Below are 19,056 nucleotides of genomic sequence, written 5' to 3' on the forward strand. Positions count from 1 at the left end.
GACGCCATACAGACGGAAAACATGCCGAAGAACATGCACTCGGTGCATGACGTGCAAAGACGTAATGCAAGGCGGTAGCAATCTTCCAGGAGCACAGAAGACGAGAAGGCGTCCTCTTTGTCGATGCAGCCAGGTACCCGTGGCCCGCCGGTGACGGTGATGGCGACGGGGGACGACCACCACCACTGCTGCTACAACGGAATGTGCGAAACGAACCGGAGTTACCATCACCACCATCACTACTACTGCTACAACAAAAACGGCAGCAGCAACAGCGGCAACATCAACGATAAGGCTGGACGGCGGTGGCGGCACCTGCCTTCTCCATGGTGGTCGTAGATACGAAGGGAAGGATCCGAGGCACAGCATCAGCGAGGCTGCCGTCAGCCGAAGCAGTGAAGGAGATGGCCATAGCCCTCGCGGTACTCCACGGAGGTGCGGAGGATAGCCTGATCATTAGCGACTCCAAATCAGCAATTCAGAACTACACCAAAGGTTGGGTGTCCGCGGATGTGGCGCGCATGCTCAACGCTAGGGCCAGGGTCTTCGGGTCCGCCACGATTACAAACAAGTCCCTCAAATCGTTCCCCGCGCACATCGGGGAGCTTGGTAGCAACAACAACAGCCGAGACAACTACAACAGCAATGCCAACGGCCGAAGACACACCGACACCCCGCCCAACCACAATGAGCGCCCACCTCGTCGCCAGACAGCTTACCCGCCACGACGCGGTCACCCAGAGGGCAGCCACCGCAGTTGTTGTGCGGGACCCCAGCGGAGGAGTGGCGGCGATGGCGGCGGGCACCGCGTCCAGTGCCGCCGTTGTCGCTACCAACAGAACCGAAATTGCGGTGGACGAAGCTGGGGACCACGGGGATGCCGACCGCGATGTCGAGGAGTTTCCGGCCACGTACCGAGAGGTGCTTGGCCACTGCAGGAAGGAACGAAAGAAATATCCACAGCCCCACAGGCGGCTGGACAGGTCCTAGGCGGTCGACCTGAGGCGGTTGCAGACGGGCACCTTCACCAACCCCTACCACCTGCACCGCCTGTGTGGCCCGCACTGCATCCGTCACCCGGCTGCCCGTGGTGCGAGCACGAACGGGCCGATATGGCCCTTTGCTTTGGGAATGCCAACGCCATGAGGACGAAGGACCAAAAAAATCCGGGAAGACAACAGCAGGACCCTCTGAAGCAGGGCACCTCGCTGAGAGATGGCAAGCCGCCCTCCTCAGTGAGGCACCCGAAGACCAGGAGTGGGCCGTCCAGCGGGCCAGGGCCATTGCCGGGGATCTCGGAAGATTTTCTTCCAGCGATGCACCCCTGGCAGCCTAGCCCCGGGCACCAACAGCAATAACCGTTGGACAATTAAAGTTTTTTCCTATCCTATCCTATCCCACGCTGCAAGAAATTATAATTTTTCAGTTAAAAAAGCACCTTTCAAATTTTTGCAGTTTTGTGCTCTTTCATCATTCACAATTGTGTATATCAACAGAGTATTACCACATTTTTCAGATTAAAGTCCGCACCCGCTGGTCTACTGGGATGAATTTCGACTGAAAAATAAGCTTTTTTGTAGATCGTCCACAATTAGTAGACAACCAGTTTTGTTACCTTGACTCTGTCAGTACATGCTCAATTTCGCTATACATATCCCTTAGTACAGTAAAAAGTTGCAAGCACAGTTGGGCCTGTTTCCTTTTCTTTTTTTTTTTCAAATGTGTCTACAAGCTTAAAAAAGTAATGTATGGTCCAGACCCACTGAGAGTCCCCACTGTGCCAAATTTCAACATCTATAGTCTGTGCATAGTCCTGAAAATACGGTACTTGCAGCACTGCTTTAGAAAACTAGCCATCCACATTCACTCAGCAGCCGGTGCTGAGTGGTCCTTTTAGAAACAACTGCAATTTTCAAACTGTGCTTGCACAGCAAGAGAACACACCCGTGCCACATGTCTAATACTGTTAAAAAGCTTGATTTCCAGAACTTTTCTAGGTGCCAAATTCGTACCAATATATATATATATATTGCAGGTGCCACTGTGATGGCAACTATATGGCTATGAGAAGAGTCAAGTGGCCGATAAAAGAGGCACTATATTAGCAATACTAAATTTCGATTGGGAAGCCATGCCACTTCACCACAGTAAAAAATAAAGGCACAGAGATGCGACAATGTATGCTTTGGGCACTGTCGTCTAACCCTTACCGAGCCCATCATCAGAGAGAGACATATCATTTCTTCTCTGATGCTGTTAGTGTGAGATCTCTATACATTGCTTTCTACAACAGTCACTGAGCTAGATAGAAAGCCCATGCCCACTTAAACACACAGCTTAATAGGCACTATTGGACAGCTGCTGTGAGTCACGGCAGCTAAGTGTATGTTACCATTTTTTATGTGGAACTTATAAAAAATCATAGGTGAAGCGGCAAGAAGCTCCTGCTGCATTTCACTGCATTTCATCAGGACATCAGTTTTCAGACAGTTTCCTGCAATAGTGGCAACTGCTAAGCCACAAGAACAACTTCCTGATGGGTCACTGAATAAAGTTGGTGGAAGTGCTTGTGTGATGCTTAATTACAACTTGAAAATATTTAAATTGAAATTGTTTATTTGCATCCTGTACATTTACAGATGGGGGGGACTGTAGAAAAAAGCTATCCTTCAATAGCTTGACGTGTCTACAATCCCTGTTTCTGCAGGGAGGCAGCATAACATATGCGCACATACATATACAGTGTAGACCGCTTATAACATAAGTCTCCAGAGTCGCGAATATCCGCACTTTAAGCGGTACCGCACTATAACCAAAGCAACAATTTTCAAGGCCCGCACATATGCAAAACATGTGCACCGAGCCGCCATGCGTATGCGACAGTCGAGGAATGCGGCTAGAACGTTTGCATTCAATTTACAGTCGAATCTCGTTAATTCGAAATAATTCACACGGCGGCACCTCCGACCGGCATTGCTCCGGCACCGCCATAGAGTAAAGGGTTAGGAGAATGTCGCGCGCGAACAAAAAAAAAAAAAAAAAGAAAGAAAGAAAGAAACAAAAAATGCGGCGGAAATTTCAATTTCACCCTCTCTCAAATGGCAACGTCGCCGATTCTGCGTTGCGCCGGAACATTCGTGTACGTGTCGACGTCCCGGCCACGCTACCGTAGCCACGCGTAGAAAATGTCAGTGAACCCTTCTTTATCCTTTATGCTTCCTCTACTTTCTAGTCACGTGTTGACCTTGCACGCTACGGCTACGGCGCAGAGGGAAGCAGCGGCGCTGTCCCAGGCCGGCCAACGAAACTGCCCACGCCTGCAAACGCCCGCTTCCCGATAACGGCAGAAAACGAAACTTCGGGGAGCTGGCGGCGGGCGCGCACAGTGACAGTCGAAAGTGAGCGAGCTACGAGGGGAGCCACCGAAGCGGCAGAGTTGCCGAGGCGAAATCCGCTTCCCTGTCGCCCTCCTCCCTCACATTCCACGGTCTCCGCGTGCGCCCTTCGCCGTGCCGTGCCGGCGCCACCCGCTCCCTGAAGTTTCGTTTACGGCCGTTATCGTGAAGCGAGCGTTGGCCGCCATTGGCAGTTTCGTGGCCCTCGCTCGCTATGCGCACCGTGATATTTCACGACTCGCACTCAAAATTCTGGTTTTAGCCTCACTGGCTGTTCGTTCGCTACGTGCCCTTCTCCTCCACTTCGTCTCTCTTTCTTCCTCGAGCACTCCTTGGGGCGCCCGTTTGAGGGGAGTGTTCGCCGTCTCCGGTGACTTCCGTAGTCCCAGGCAGCCGCACTGTAACCGATATTTAGTTTCCTGCAACTGCACTATAAGCGATACGTGTATACATGGAGTGCTATGGGAAAAGTAACGGGAGTCTGAAAAGACCGCACTATATCCAGTCCTGCACTATAAACGGTTACGTTATAAGTGGTCTATACTGTACATACATATACATACATATATATAGCTGTATACATAACCTCACTGACATGTTTCTCACTCACACTTTGCTTCATGTGCAGAAACAAATGCAAAAACACAGATACATAATGCTACCAGATGTTACATCGAAACCGTACACATCAGTTTCAGTTCCTTGGATGACGTAAAAAGATCAAATCAGACGGAATTATAATAATTTAACAGTGTTGGTATTATGTATTTAAGGCATTGTTTCCCATAGTTTAAACGTTGTGTTGGTACTAACGAATCCTCAAAGTGTCTTGTAACATAATTTGGAGCTTTTCTCTGAAGTTGGGCTAGAGTACGGAGGTTGCTGATATTTCGATGGATTTCCAGTTTGTATACATGACTCAGACAATATCTGTAGAGATTGTGAGCTGGGATCACACCAGAATTATTAAAGAAAGTTATTGTCGATGCTGTGTATAGGAAGCAGCGTTATATGCATGGCAGAGATACTTCTTTTGTAACAGGTGAATAATGTTCTAGATTGGTGGATGTTGTGTTAACCCATACTAATTGGCAATGGTTTAAATGTGATTAGAAAAGTGAATTGTACAGCAAGAGTTTAATGCGTGTGGAAAGAATGTATCTCATACGACCTACTACACCAGTTATTCTACTTATTTTGCTTAGAACGTATTTAACGTGATTGTCCCAAGACATGTTCGCTGAAGAGATGACACCCAGACATTTGAAAATCTCGACTATTTCAATACTCCTTGAGTTTAATACAATGTCTTGATGGGGAGGTATTTGCTTGTTTTTTGGTCTGAATATAACTGCTTTTGTTTTGTTTGCATTTACCTTCATTAAATTCACTCTCGACCATTCCTCTAAGGATTTCATTGCATTGTTACATTGTTCTATAAGAACATGAATATTATTACCAGTGAAAAAAATACTCGTGTCGTCCGCATAAATAACAAACCTTGCCTGAGAGTTAATATTGATGACATCATTCAGATAGATATTGACCCTTTCAGGGTCAATGACGTACATGTACGTCATCGCTTGTACATTTAAGAGCGCACCTCTTTCGATCATTTCTTTTGCTTGGCATGTGCTGCCACTCGACGGGAACACGTGAAATTTTTACGTTTTTTTTTTTTTTTTAACAGCAACTGCACGTCAGCTAACGCTCCAGGGCGCACGCGCGCGGCAGCGGCGGTAAGTTACGGTTTTCTCCTGCGGCGTCTCCCGCTTGTTGCACGCGCTAAACTGGCTATCTGGTTTCAAATCTCTCAAAGAGTGACCACTTGTTACTCGATCGTTTATCGCTCACTGCGACGCGATTACACCTGTTCCCAAGCAGGTGCGTATATACACAAACAATGCTGCTGTTTTTGCATTTCCTTTTTTGGAGACCACAAAAGCTTTATCGCACCTTGTTGGCGATACGACGAAGGCTTCTCACTTGTTTCGGTTTCTGGACATGCACACAACCATTTTTCAGCGCGCTTATCTTCTTATTCATGAATAAACATTGTGTACTTTGTAACACAAACAATTTTTTCGTCACTTTACTGTCACTCGAAAAAATTCCGACCATTTTTTTGTGAATAGGTTCTTTTGAAGAATTTAAATCAGCAATAAAAAACATCAACCTTGGGGGAGCATTTGGCAAAAAAATTCAACCCTCAAAGGGTTAAAAAGTAAAGGCCCTAGAATACTTCTCTGTGGCACTCCACAATGGACAGCTCTAGCCTTAGAAGTAAAGGTGTCAATTTTCAGAATTTGTGTTCTATTAGATAAGTAGGATTTGACAAGAGATAATGCCTGTCCTCGTATTCCATAATAGTTTAATTTCTCCAATAAAATGTTATGATCAACTAAATCAAAGGCCTTAGAAAAGTCTACAAAAATACCAACAACTATAGCTTTGTTTTCAAACTCTGTTAATATACATTCTTTCTGCTCTACTAATGCTAACTCAACTGTTTTTTTCTTACTAAAACCAAATTGGTGTGGTGTTAACAGGTTATGTTTTTCAATAAGCTTTGTCATCCTCGAATGCAAAATTTTTTCAAACACCTTTGAAAAGATTGGTAAAATAGATACCGGCTTGTAATTTCCCAAGTCATTGCAATCTCCTTTTTTTTATAAAGAATGGTTACTTTCGCAGACTGCATTTTCACTAGAAAAATTGCAGATTCAAAACAGATGTTAAAAATATGGGTGAGTATTGGGGCAATAATTTCAACTACATGTTTAACTGGGCATACTTGAAAACCGTCAATGTCACAACTACTGCTATTGTTTAAGGTTTTTATAATTGACACAACTTCATCCGGTGTGACGGGCTGAAGGTATATTGTGTTCTCATTGTGAGTGCAAATATATTTACTAGCATGACAGGTCGTAGCGTGAGTACTAGCCATATCTGTGAAAAAATTATTAAATGCATCAGCTAGTTCAATACCTGATAATTCTTTGCCATTAATTTGTAACTGCGATAAAGGCTTGTGGCAATCACTACGATTCAAAAGTCGGTTCAACCTCGACCACAGTGGACTTTGTTTATGGCTTTCAATGTCCAGGAAAGAGGAGTAGTAAGTATGCTGTGTGTGCATGCCGTAACTTCTTAGTTAACTTGTTTGGATACTTTTTAAATATGGCAAGGTCATCTGTTGATCGCGTGTGGAGGAAATGTTGGTACAGCTTGTCCCTCATTTTCATTTCATCGCGTAAATCAGGTGTAATCCATGGTTTCTGGGTTTTTCTACTTTTCCTACGTGTCCTGGAAGGAAAGCTGTGCTGGTATAGGAGGTACAATATATCAATGAACATATTGTAAGCCTCAATGGCATCTGCTGGGTTAGTTATCACATCCCACTCTACTGACAAAAGGTATCACAAAAAGATTTCAGAGTCGTGTCTGTAATTAATTGGTATGAGAGTGGTGGGAACTTCTTTCCTCTTAATCCGCTTATTTCAGCACACAGAAACACCGGCAAATGGTCACTGACAGAACAAGATAAGACTCCAGATTTATTGTGTGATTGTAAGGAATTAGTGATAAATAAATCCAGAGTTGACTGGCCTTCAGGCGTAACCCTAGTAGGCGTGGTGAATAAGTTGGCAAAACCGTTTGATAAAAGTTGCAGTGGCTTAGCTCGGCTATGCCAGGATATACATAGCGTTAGCAAAGGTTCAGCTGATTATTCTTAGCTTTCCTGGTTGTCTAGATTGTCAAGGATTAGCTTGATTGTCATGCTTACTGCTGCTCCAATGACACACACGCGGTATACGTATTATGTGGCACATGTATTCATTCCTCCTACGCTCAACCGCTAATTGCCAGGCAACTACTTCGGGATCCGATGAGTCAAGCTTCTCCGTTCTTCTGCGCTGTTGAGCAGCATTTGCGCTCTCCTTCTCCATGGCTATACCACACTGGCAAACGCCAGTCAGAAGCGCAGCGGCTCCAGCGCAGTGTCAGACGGCGACTGCAAAGCGAGCGCGCGCCGGCGCCAGTGCGTCTACCACGGCTACGACGTCACTCCTCTGGAATGCGCAGACCGGCGGCGGTGAGTCGCGCGCGGCGGCGGCGGAGTGCGCGAGAGGTGCCGGCTCCGGTGGCTCCGGTGCGCAAGCCGTGTGACATCACTGATCCTTGCGCATGCGCAGCACGGCTCTTGATGTGCCGCGCGAAACGGGCTTGGCTAGGCCAGTGTAGCTAACGCTACAATATAACCATATTGAAAGAATTCGATGACTGACTATTCGAACACATGTCAATGTTGAAATCTCCAACAGCTATTGAAGTTTTGCAATTATGATTTTGAACCACATATGCAAGAAATTGATCGTAGAACTGTATAAACGCCGGTATATCACCAGTCAGTGATCGATAGCACACAGAGAATACATGCTTACCAGTGCACAGTGACAATATTTCATAGTCAGGTGAAAGCACAGTACAGTGTAGACCACTTATAATGTAAGTCACCGGAGTCGCGAATATCCGCATTATAAGCGGTACCGCACTATAACCAAAACAACGATTTTATTGCGATAGCAATTATATCGACACTCCAGGCGCATTTCTAGATGCCGTAGCTGTCGCCGCGAGGTTCCATATAAAGTACAAGGGCGATAAAGTCGTCGCCATATGCTGTATGTGCAACTGAAAGCATGCGAGGGTGAGTCGGTGATCGCGTCTCAATCTCGCACATGCAAGGGAGGAAAGTGGGAAGGAAGCGCGCCGTCTTCCGTCGCGTGCAAGGCTTGGAAGGGGGGGGGGGGGGGGTGTTGCGTTTACTCTGAGCGCGCATGCCCGCCCGCAGGGGCAGCTGTACCTTGTATGCCATCTGCGATGGGGGCACAGTCCCCTGTGCACTGTGTTTTTGCGGCTTAGTTCGCTTTGATGCGAGCGGCAGCTGCCACGCTTCCTCACTATAAGGTTCTGATAGCAAGTTTCCGCGATCATCGTGTGAGATGTGTTCATGTTTGCTTGTGCGTGCATGACACCATGCTTGTTAATGCGCCGAGGGCCGCGGCGACAGACGTGCTTTCGAGCGCTACCGCCCTTACGTCATTCTACCCGCACCTCGTGAGGAATGCTGGGATGCGTGGCCGGCACGGCTTGGTGCGCCAGGCGAAAAATATGAACGGAGCTATTCATGCGCAGCAATGTTGGAACACGCCCGATCGCGCGAGACGCGCCGGTTGTTCGCCACCGTGACGTTGCGGAGCTCGACGTGTGTACTCGCGTTACGTTGGAGTATATCTGCTGCTTGAGGGAGCGTTCGCTGTCTCAGTTGACTGCCAAACTTCCAGGCAGCCGCACTGTAACCAGTATTTTGTCTCCCGCAACTGCACTACAGTTAAACCTGGATATAACGAAATTGACAAATTCCCGAAGAACTTCGTTATAAAGAGGACTTCGCTATATGCAGGTTCAGCACGAAAATTTGAAAAAGAAATGCTTAACGTATGTACTATCGCTCAAGATTTACTCCCAATACACTAAAGCTGCAATGAACAAAAAAAGTCCCAGTTTCGCCCAAAACGTGAAGTATCGATTGCGACAACAAATTAGCAGACAGCTATACGAAGTAAGGATAGTACAGTCCAACCTCATTAACACGTACCCGCGTAATGCGTAATTGTGGTTTAAACGTAGTCACGAAGATTCCCCCCCCCAGCCCCCATTGAACCCAATGTATTGGCTGACCGCTTAAGCCGTAGTCGCTCATTGCCCACCAAACGGTTAGTGCGTACTATTTTTCTTGTTCTACACACACAGGCACAAAATCGGCAAAATCTCATGTGCGTAGACGTTCCGATTCTCGAGTTGCGACGCCTGGACGACAGTCGCCAGCGATAGTGAACTTACAACATGGCCTACCATGACGTATTTCCTGCTCGTACAGTTGTTTCCGATTGCCGCGCACAAAAGCATGGCCTTTGAGATAAGTTCCCGGTAACGCGGAGAAGCTGCCGGTAGGGGGTGCGAATTCGCTGTCGCCGTCGGAGTAGTAACCGCGCAGAAGCACATTTTATTGCGAAGCGCATTTGTGCAGTCACCGTGGACATCGCTTTGAGGTTCCGTGTAAAGTCCAAATACGGCAACATCGTCGCCGCAGGGTACGCTGTGTGTGCAAGTGAAAGCTTGTGGGGGTCAGCCAACTCAGTAACAAAAGAGTGGCACTCCCAGCACGTTGAAAAAAAAAATCTTTTTTTTTTCCTTCGGCAACATCAACAGGAAAAGGAGAGTGTCGGCTTGGCGGCCTGGGGCAGCTGCAGCAAGGGGCGGGATCAGGTTTGAATGAATGGAGGGGCGAAGGTCACACCCACGGCGGCAAGATCGCCGGGTCGAGGGATGCAAGCCCACGTCGCACACGCACGCACACGTGCGTTTGCTCTCGATCGCCTCGCAGTCGCCGTGAATTCGAACGCGCCAAGCGCGCCACCGCCGCTTCGCATTCCATCGCGGCGGAGAAGGTGCTTCCAGTTGCTGCTCGCGCAAAAATGACAAAATTTTGGCCGAAATCTCTAGGTTGTCGGCGGGGAAAATTCGTTATTTTGAGAGGGTCTCCCGCTGCCACTTCGTTACGTAGAGGTCTCAAATACATGTGCTTCTATGGAGTCACGGCGGGGAATACAAAAACTTCGTTATATCCAGGAATTCGTTATATGGAGGTTCGTTATAAGCAGGTTTAACTGTATAAGCGATACGTGTATACATGGAGTGCTATGGGAAAATTAACGGGAGTCTGAAAGACAGTACTATATCCGGTCCTGCACTATAAGCGGTTATGTTATAAGTGGTCTATACCAGGCGCGTAGCCAGGGGGGGGGGGGGGCTGATGGGGCTTCAGCCCCCCCCCCCCCCCTCCGAAATTTTTTCGTGGTGTAATGCACCGCCGACCAGAACAACCACTGGCGCCGGGAATCGTTCTGGATTTTGTCTACAATGTCTTTTTGACGCTCGAAGAGACATTTCGGTGCGAACATTGCAAACTCGGGCTGGATTTCGTGGCAACGCCCATGCACTTGGAGTCCCATAACGCAAGGAGCCCCAGCCGAGCACAAAGTTTCAAGGGCTTTTCGATAGCGAGCGGGCGCGTCACGGCATCTCGCAGCGGCACCGGAATCTACGGAGCGCATGGATTTCAATTCCGAAACTTGATGGGTATTAAGTTCTCATACAATTTTGACGAGAAAAGTGCACTGACATTTCCAAAGGCGTGCTTCTGATTTTTAATTCTGGAACTTTCTGGGTTTAATGTTTTTATAAACTTGGGCCACCATGCACGCACTCGAACGTGCGTGTCCAAGCCGTTCCAGAAATGGAAGCACGCGCTCGCAATCTTCCACACACACGAAAATATTAAATATCACCATGACTGTCAGCTGACATCTGATAATTTTCTCCAAAAATTTTCAGGAAGCGCGCCCAATGTGATCAATAAGGTGGACCAGGGCAGGCAAAGTAAAATAAGAGAAAACAGAAGAAAGTCAACGGCCTATTTAATTTGAGACAGTTCTTTTTTGCGGGCGCCAAGGTCTGGCTCTCCGTGGCGTTAGGGACACTGGTCTTATGGATTTAAGCAAAGCCCCCGCTGAAAATACTGGTATTTCCAGAGCGCTTCTACGCATGCGAGTTGATTGTGGAGACACATATCTCAAGAACCATTTGTAAAGTTGCCCCAGTAATGCCTCGTATTTAAACCAGACGTACAAAACCAAATTATAGAAATTTGTGGTGAAATTATCAAAGAAAGCCTAGATGCAAAAGTGAACGCTGCAGGCTGCTTCTCCGTACTTGCTGACGAAACGACGGATATTGCTGGAATCGAACAGCTTACTGTTTGTGCAAGGTACGTAAACAAGGATGTCAACGATATCGAAGAAAGGAAGGAAGGAAAATAAGAGGTGAAAGGCAGAGAGGTTAACCAGGTTAAGTGTCCGGTTGGCTACTCTGCACAGGGGGATGGGGTAAGGGCAGAAAAGATTAGAAAACAAGAGAAGATTAAAAAGAAAAAAAAAAGAAACGCACCAGTCCGCACATTCTATAGTTTTTCACTAAGTCCTGTTTCTTTTAAAAAGCGTACTAGCGCTTTTAAAGCAGTTCGTTCCGACGTCGGCTGGGACCAGGGATCAAGAATTGTGGCTTCCGTAAGAGGACGGCTGTCTACCTTGTCGAGCGTGGTGCTGAGGAAACAATATCGAAGTGTTTTTAGGTTTTAGTACAGGAATAGATGCCCTCTCTCATGGAGACTGCAGGTTATATGTACATGTGTACAAACTGCTGCAGATTCTAGTCACCCTTCCAGTGCCACTGCCAGGGCAGAGAGATTTTCAAACATGAGATTACTAAAAAAACCACTTGCGTGTTACAATGTCTGAGGAATGCATCGTTATGCTGGCGCTTCTATACACCCACAGAGACGTCACCATCAACGTGTCCGAAGTTATTGAACGCTTCCCTAAACCTCCCCGATGAGTGAAGTTTATCGTTTAGATAGCGAAGCAGCAAAAGTCAATGCCTGTAAAAATATCTGTTCCTTCACATTCCTATATAAGCTCGTAATTATGAATACGTATGACTGTTTATTAGCTTTTAAAACCACAGAAGTTTTCACCGTTTATTGTAACAGTTAGCATGATGATCAAAATTATCCTGGGAATACAAAAATTACGGGGACATCAATAACCAGTTTTGACAAACCTTGCTCATTGAAAGCCCGGCACATGCGGCGTTTCCCCAAAACACACTCGGATGTTGGGTAAATCAACTTGCCGCATCATCTGTGGCTTTCGTTTGTCCTTTTCTTTCCTTTTTAGCTACATGTTCTTACTTATTTTTTGAAACGAAGCAATACCCTTCTTCAATTTGGGGCGCAGAATAATTGTTGCCGCTGTGCAGGCAGTTAAAATACACATTTTCGTATTGATTTCTGCATTCTTTTTCTATTATTCTAGCCACATGGTGCTGTCGCGATCGCAGCATGGCCCAAATGCATATCACGATTTCTGAGATCACAGTTTTGTTCTTGCCTGGATCGTCTGTCTTTATACTCGTATGCGTGAAGTTTACTATCTGTGACTGCGCAACATGTTTATTTGTCCTGTTTGACGCATTATTTAGAGTTACGTTTCCTTAGATACGTAAATTTATTGCAGACTTATACGTATATTTAAATATCTTGTTGCGAGGTTTTATGTACACAAGCAGTGAACTTGGTTTCACGCGACACTTTCTTGCCGTTTATCTTGGCATTTGTATGTTCCATTCTATCTTCGCATTTCTAATGTATATTTTGCGGAACTTCTGCTTTTTATATGTACTCACTGTTGCGACTATAACTTCGGTGCAATTACAATATACGACCGGTAACATCTGCTCCTGCGCAGTCCATTGCAACGAAGGACAGCGTCATTGCGGTTTTTCCCTGGTCGTTGCATTTGTACAAAAATGTAAACAAGGTTGTTGAATGACAAAGATTCATCAAAATATTTGTCCTCAACTTGTTCATTTTAGGGCGTTTACGTTTTTCATATCAGCTGCATGCACTACTTCGCTGGTTTCGAATTGATATAGTTCCAATGTTCACGTGATATTTTTTTTACTTATTAGATAGACCAAAAAAAAAAAAAAATATGGAAGCATTGATATCAGCTATTTCTGCCGCAATTTTTGGGACATACGAAGCTATTCTTTTATAAAACAAACACGTAATTTACTTGTCTTGACAGCTCGTAGCGTTAAATAATTCGTTTTCAGCATCTAATTTATAATGGCATTGGCAATGGCATTGCGGTTATTATTCATGTATTTGATGCCTCGACAACTTTTACAAGGAGGAAGCCGCGTTGCAACTTGAGCCCCCCCTGAACAAAATTTCTGGCTACGCCACTGGTCTATACTGTATAAGAATCAAGGATTTGACATTCAATGTCATCTGCAATCAGCAACGCTACTCCACCCCCTCGAGAGTGTGACCTGTTTAAATAGTATTATAATTAGGCAACCTAAATGTATCACTTTCAGAAGTGCTCCATGTTTCGGTTAGCATGATAACCGAAAATTGAAAAAAAGGTGCGGTAAACAGCTCCTCCAAGCATGACATTTTGTTTCTCACAGATCGCGTACTTAGGTGGATACATTTTATGGAGGCTGTAGTAAATGTTGCTACAATTTCATTTACATCGTTTGGTAAGTAAAACTCCACTTCATCATACATCCTTCAGGTATTGCAACCAACTGCACTGTTTAGAGCTCCTCAAGTTTATCCTTATCCTTAATGTGAACTGCATGAGCTCCCTCGGTCTTCCGAACAAGGACTTTGCCGTTGACGTGCCAAACAAACTTATAACCCTTTTGTTTTGCCGCTTCTTTCGTAGCCTCCCATTCGTTTCTTCCATTATCATCCCCCATTGTGACCCTCTTTCTTCCACTCTTCCCCTTCCCTTACGTAGAGTAGCAGGCCAGATGCTCCATTTTCCGGCCGACCTCTCTACATTTTCCAATTATTAAACTACTTCTTCTTTCGTAGCCCGCAGAAAACTCCCTGCTGTACTGAGTCAAATTTTCTTGACAGAAAATTCGAGGGTTGTCGCCATTAAGGAGTGAGTGAGTGAGTGAGTGAAATAACTTTATTGAGGTCCAGAGAAGACCCAGGGGACACCCCGCGCCACCCGGCTAGTCCCACGTAGGGACCGGCAAGCCGAGCTTGACGGCCCGATCGCGGGCACTCTGGACGGCCAGGGTTTGGTCGTTGAGTTCGGAGCTGCCCAAAAGCGCAGCCCACCTATCCTCGCTGAAGGCGGAGCCGATGGCTTCACACTCCCACAACACATTAAGGATGTACTTTTTCTTGAGCCACGCGTCTCTGGTCTCTTGCTTTGTGAAGCGAATAATAATTCCTGGTACTTTGCCTTGCTTAGCGAGCAGCCGATGGAGGGATGCAATATCAGCCTTTGTAAGCTGAGGTACTTTAAGCTTATCAGCGACTTTATTTAGAGAGGTCATCAAGTTTTCACCCTCCACAACAGAGATTCCGTGAACTTCCAAGTTCAGTCACCTACTTCGGAACTCAAGATCATTCACATGCCGTATATAAGGTCGCATTCTGCAGATACATGTACCTTTTCTCTTATGTTTCATATGTCAGGGGTTTCATATGTCATGAAATTCACAAAGCTCGAAAGGTACTGCTAGGCAAAAGCGCTGAATTCTAGACAATAGCCTAAAATATGCCAACGATATGTTTCAAGAAACATATACATAAGCATTGGTAAGGAAGGGTGACATTTCTGATACATGAAGCTCATTTTTCTCACTGAGTTTTTTTCACATAAGTCTGAAGTAAGAAAGTAAGAAACACTATGCAAAACTTTCTTAACTCTAGGCTGTTTTATGAGCTAAAATTTATTCATGAATGAAACTTTATTAATTTCAGCTTTAAAAGGCCCCACGTAAGATGGAAGCATTAGTGTCAGTTAAAGAAATGTTTTCTTTGCAAAAGAAAAAAGAAAATGAATTTAATAATAAAAGAAAAAGAAATCCATAGTTACATACCTTGGGCCTTCCTTAGACAAACAAAAACAAATACACAGTTACATACATTGGGCCTTCCTTAGACATGAAGCGGACTACTATATATATTTTGGCACAGTCGACGACGAACATGTGGGTTACGTTCTGCATCGACCAGACGTCGCCGCAGCATGTTGTCTTCAAGAATTACCAAGTGCAAGGTGAGCCGGTTTTTCTCGTATCGATCTTTGTAAGGGGTTTTGGCAAATTCCACTTACTGAGGACACAAAGAAGTACACCGCATTTGTTACGCCTTTTGACTTATTTGAGCACAATCGCCTGCCGTTCGGTTGGAAGAACTCTCCGGCTTGGTTTCAAAAGATTATGAATGACATATTGAAACCGCACCTAGGTATTTTTTGTAATGTCTACATAGATGACATCATCGTTTTTTCAAAGACTAAAGAAGAACACCAGAATCATCTCTCTCAAGTCCTGAGTGCCCTCAGCGACGCCCACCTTAAAGTCAACTTCAAGAAAAGCGCATTTTTTCAAGAGAAAGTTGTGTTCCTCGGCAGGGTGTTCGACGGGTCTACTAAAAGCACGAAGCACGACTCTGTTGAGAGAATTTCAAAGTTGGTGAAACCATACGATGTCCACTCTCTCCGGGTGTTTCTAGGCCTTGCTGGACATTTCAGGTCCTTCATCAAAGACTATGCGGTCAAGACCAGGTGTCTTACACGTTTGATGCAAAAGGACGTGCCTTTCCAATGGGATCTGGAGTGTGAAAGGGCCTATGGTGAACTTGTCGAACTGATATCGTCAGATCCCATCCTACGCATACCAGACTTCTCATTGCCTTTCGTGCTCAATACTGACGCGTCGCACTACGCAACGGGCGCAGTTCTATATCAGAAGCCACCACGACAATCTGATCATCAAAAGCACTACGTCGTTGGATATTACAGCTATACATTGAAGCCTGCTGAAGTCAATTATACTACCACAGAAAAAGAAGCGCTGGCAGTTTTAAAAGCTGTGCAATATTTTAGAACCTATCTAGAAGGCGCGAAATTCACTATTTTTACCGATCATCAAGCTTTGACTCATCTCCTAGGCATGGCACAACCAAAGGGTTGAATCGCGAGATGGGTTAATTACCTACAACAGTTCGACTTTGACGTATCACATCGGCCTGGCCCACTACTGACAGATGCGGACGCTATGTCTAGATTACTTGTCCACGAGACAAGCGAACATCCACAAGAAATAAATCACGTAAAGTTGTGGGAAGGCACTGAGGAAATGAAGTTTGTGGACGGAAGATATCACGTGCCATCGACAATGGTTCCCAAGATAGTTCAACTATACCATGACAGTCCAGAGTCGGGGGGACATGACGGCGCACTTACAACAAACTGCTGAAAAGGTTTACTTGGCCAAGTATGAAGGACGACATCAGAAATTACATTCGCACGTGCCACCTATGTCAAGTGAACAAAGTGAAATTCAAGCAGGCGACAGATGTGATGATAACCCCAAAGCATTCAAGCATCCCATTTGAAGTCATTCACTTAGACTTCGCGGAACTTAAAAAGAAGGGAGAAGGCACAAAGAAAACTCAAGCGTTTTTACTCAGTATCGACGAATGCACAAGAATGATCACTGCCAAGGCAGAAAAAGAAGTCGCCAACAGTGTTATTGCTCTTCTTCAAGCTCAATGCTTCCAAAATACAAAGGCGATAGTGTGTGACAATGGCCCGGCCTTTCGGAGCAAAAAGTTAGCCAACTGGACACGAGATCATGGGATAACAGTAAAATTTTGCTCACCCTACCATCCTGCAGCAAACGGCCTTGCTGAACGTGCTATAAGGGACATCAAGCAATTCATGAAGATGTACCCAAAACTCCGAGGTGGCTGGAAGTGCTGCCTGGAGGCTGCTTCAAGACACCACAACCGTTCTTATATGAGCGGTTTAGGATGCAGTTCTATCTTTGCCACTTCTGGAATTGTGCCTACTCTTCCTGCGGATTGCGAACTCAGCATCCTGGAGAAGCTTACGCTTAGTGAAGCCAAGAAAAGCGAGAAACAAGAAGACGCCTACAGACAGCGCATGAAGAGGAACTTCGACAAGAGGCGGAACAGCGACATACCAGATATAGAAGTAGAAGACCACGTCCTAGTCAGGAAAGGAATTGGAAGTACCAACGCTACGTTTTACGGACCTTTCCCCGTGGTTAAAACGGCATCGCAGCACGGTGTATTGAAGACTATTTGGTACCTGGGAGCCACCGGCCAAACAGAGTGCGCCTCAATCGGCAATGTGTTCAAATATTACACCAGGAGGTGTAAATAAAAGAGGCCGGGGAGGGTGAAGCGGACTACTTCTGGAATGTGAAAAGAAGACGAAGAAGAGAAGGGAGAAGAGGAAGAAGAGGGGTCGGCGAAGAATAATATTAAATGGCGAACAACACCCGTCTTACCGAAGTTATGTCTGGTGATTAGTTATTCTACTCGGACCGCTACAAGACAATGTAATGCATAATCTTTGCAAGCCATCCTTTAATTTCCAAACAATAGTTTTTCCAAGCAAGTGCTTGTATGAGCCAACAAACTTGCCAAAATTGGCCCAGAATAATTAAATGTGATAAAGAGGCTTATAACTGGCGTAAATATATCCTTTAAAATTATTTAAACCTGGCTGGCAGTTTAAAATTTCCCTTTTCATGCACTGTGTCCTCCAAGTTTAGTGTGCTTTTAATTCCACCAGAAACAGAGTCTCTTCCTCTCCTTGCATCTTGAATTCTGACTGTTCAATGAATTCATTTCGCCCATGCAAGTTCCAACAATACTGCTCACACTTCACACTGTGCATTGTAAACAAATGTTTTGGGGCACAATCAGTAGCACTCACAAAAGCAGGGCCCTCCCCTGTTTGACACTTTCAGCACAGGCGAAGTTTTGAGGAAGGGTTGCAAAAATCCTTAAACATTCTCCACAGTGGGTAGAGAGTGTTCTTGCTTTATTTTTTAGAAATTCATCGCAGTCAGCAACAACAAAACAAAAGCCTAATCATTTATAAATTATCTACAAACCCCCTTGCAGCTTCTAAAATGTACTTCAGCAAGCCCGGGGTCAGAGGAGCAACAAGTCTCTTCTGGGCTGCAAACCAAAAGGAAAAAGGCCTCGACAAGCTTCACTCGAATTTCATACATATTAAAAAAAAAATGTTATGTGGATCTTGTGTCCCTATGAAAAGGGTGAAAATGAATAAAAAACATGCCTGTCAATCTCTAGTGTGCTTGTCACCACTAACACAGCAGAGACCCTATAACCACTAAGTCTCTTTAACTTCCCAGTTTGTTACCTCTGTTTCTGCTTGCAAGCATGTTTGTTACTTAAAACATTCATCCAGCCTCACACCTTAATGCCACAACAATTATGAAATAAAACATACTTGTAATGCGGTAGGACTCATCAGGCGTAACTCCTGGCGGTGCAAATGAAAATGATGGTAACATGTAACTGTAGGTGCGGGAATCACAGTTGTTTTTGCAGTTGAAGCCTCTTGTTGTGCGCTTGATATCTAGAATGGCAATTACAACATTGTTAGGGCCACAACAAAACAACAACATTAAAGGCAGCAGCGTGGACAAGGTGGAGAGGCACAGTCTTCGTAAAACGTTTTGGAGTCACTTCAAAAACAAGGTTTATTGTGCTGGGCCCTGTTGTAGGGCTTGCTCCTCTACACAGTTGGTGTTCAACTGCACATAAAGATGTGCAGCAGTTTACTTCTTAATGTTTGGGGTTTTGGGGCAACTGAAGTTCTACAGGGGTTTCGGAACACAGTCCCATTGTAGATCTGGTCATGCAATATAAATGCAACCCAATTAAGCGACCACATTAGCCTGTATTCTACTTGCTCATAATGCTGAATGCTTGCATCTCGGATACTGGTAAGGCTGTCCACAAGTTCTAAAACAGCGTTGTGTAACGGTTCAAAACTTTTCACAACAGACAAATCATTATCATAGATGGCGCTAGACATTCTGTTATGGGGAGGCACCAGAGATTTTCAGGGAGGCGTAGTGTTTTGAGCAC

At 45.4% G+C, this 19,056-nt stretch overlaps 1 protein-coding gene across 2 annotated transcripts in view; it reads right to left on the bottom strand.

Moving 5' to 3' along the window:
* The window catches only part of LOC119458108 (pseudouridylate synthase 1 homolog), a 56,302-nt gene that overhangs the window by 20,629 nt on the left and 16,617 nt on the right, over positions 1-19,056 (bottom strand). For both annotated transcript variants that reach the window (XM_049665522.1, XM_037719932.2), the window contains exon 5: positions 18,413-18,541. In XM_049665522.1, coding sequence (XP_049521479.1) covers positions 18,413-18,541 — 129 coding nt within the window. The remainder of the gene's footprint in view (positions 1-18,412; positions 18,542-19,056) is intronic.

The sequence above is a fragment of the Dermacentor silvarum genome, chromosome 1, assembly GCF_013339745.2.
Source record: "Dermacentor silvarum isolate Dsil-2018 chromosome 1, BIME_Dsil_1.4, whole genome shotgun sequence".
Taxonomy (NCBI): Eukaryota; Metazoa; Arthropoda; class Arachnida; order Ixodida; family Ixodidae; genus Dermacentor; species Dermacentor silvarum.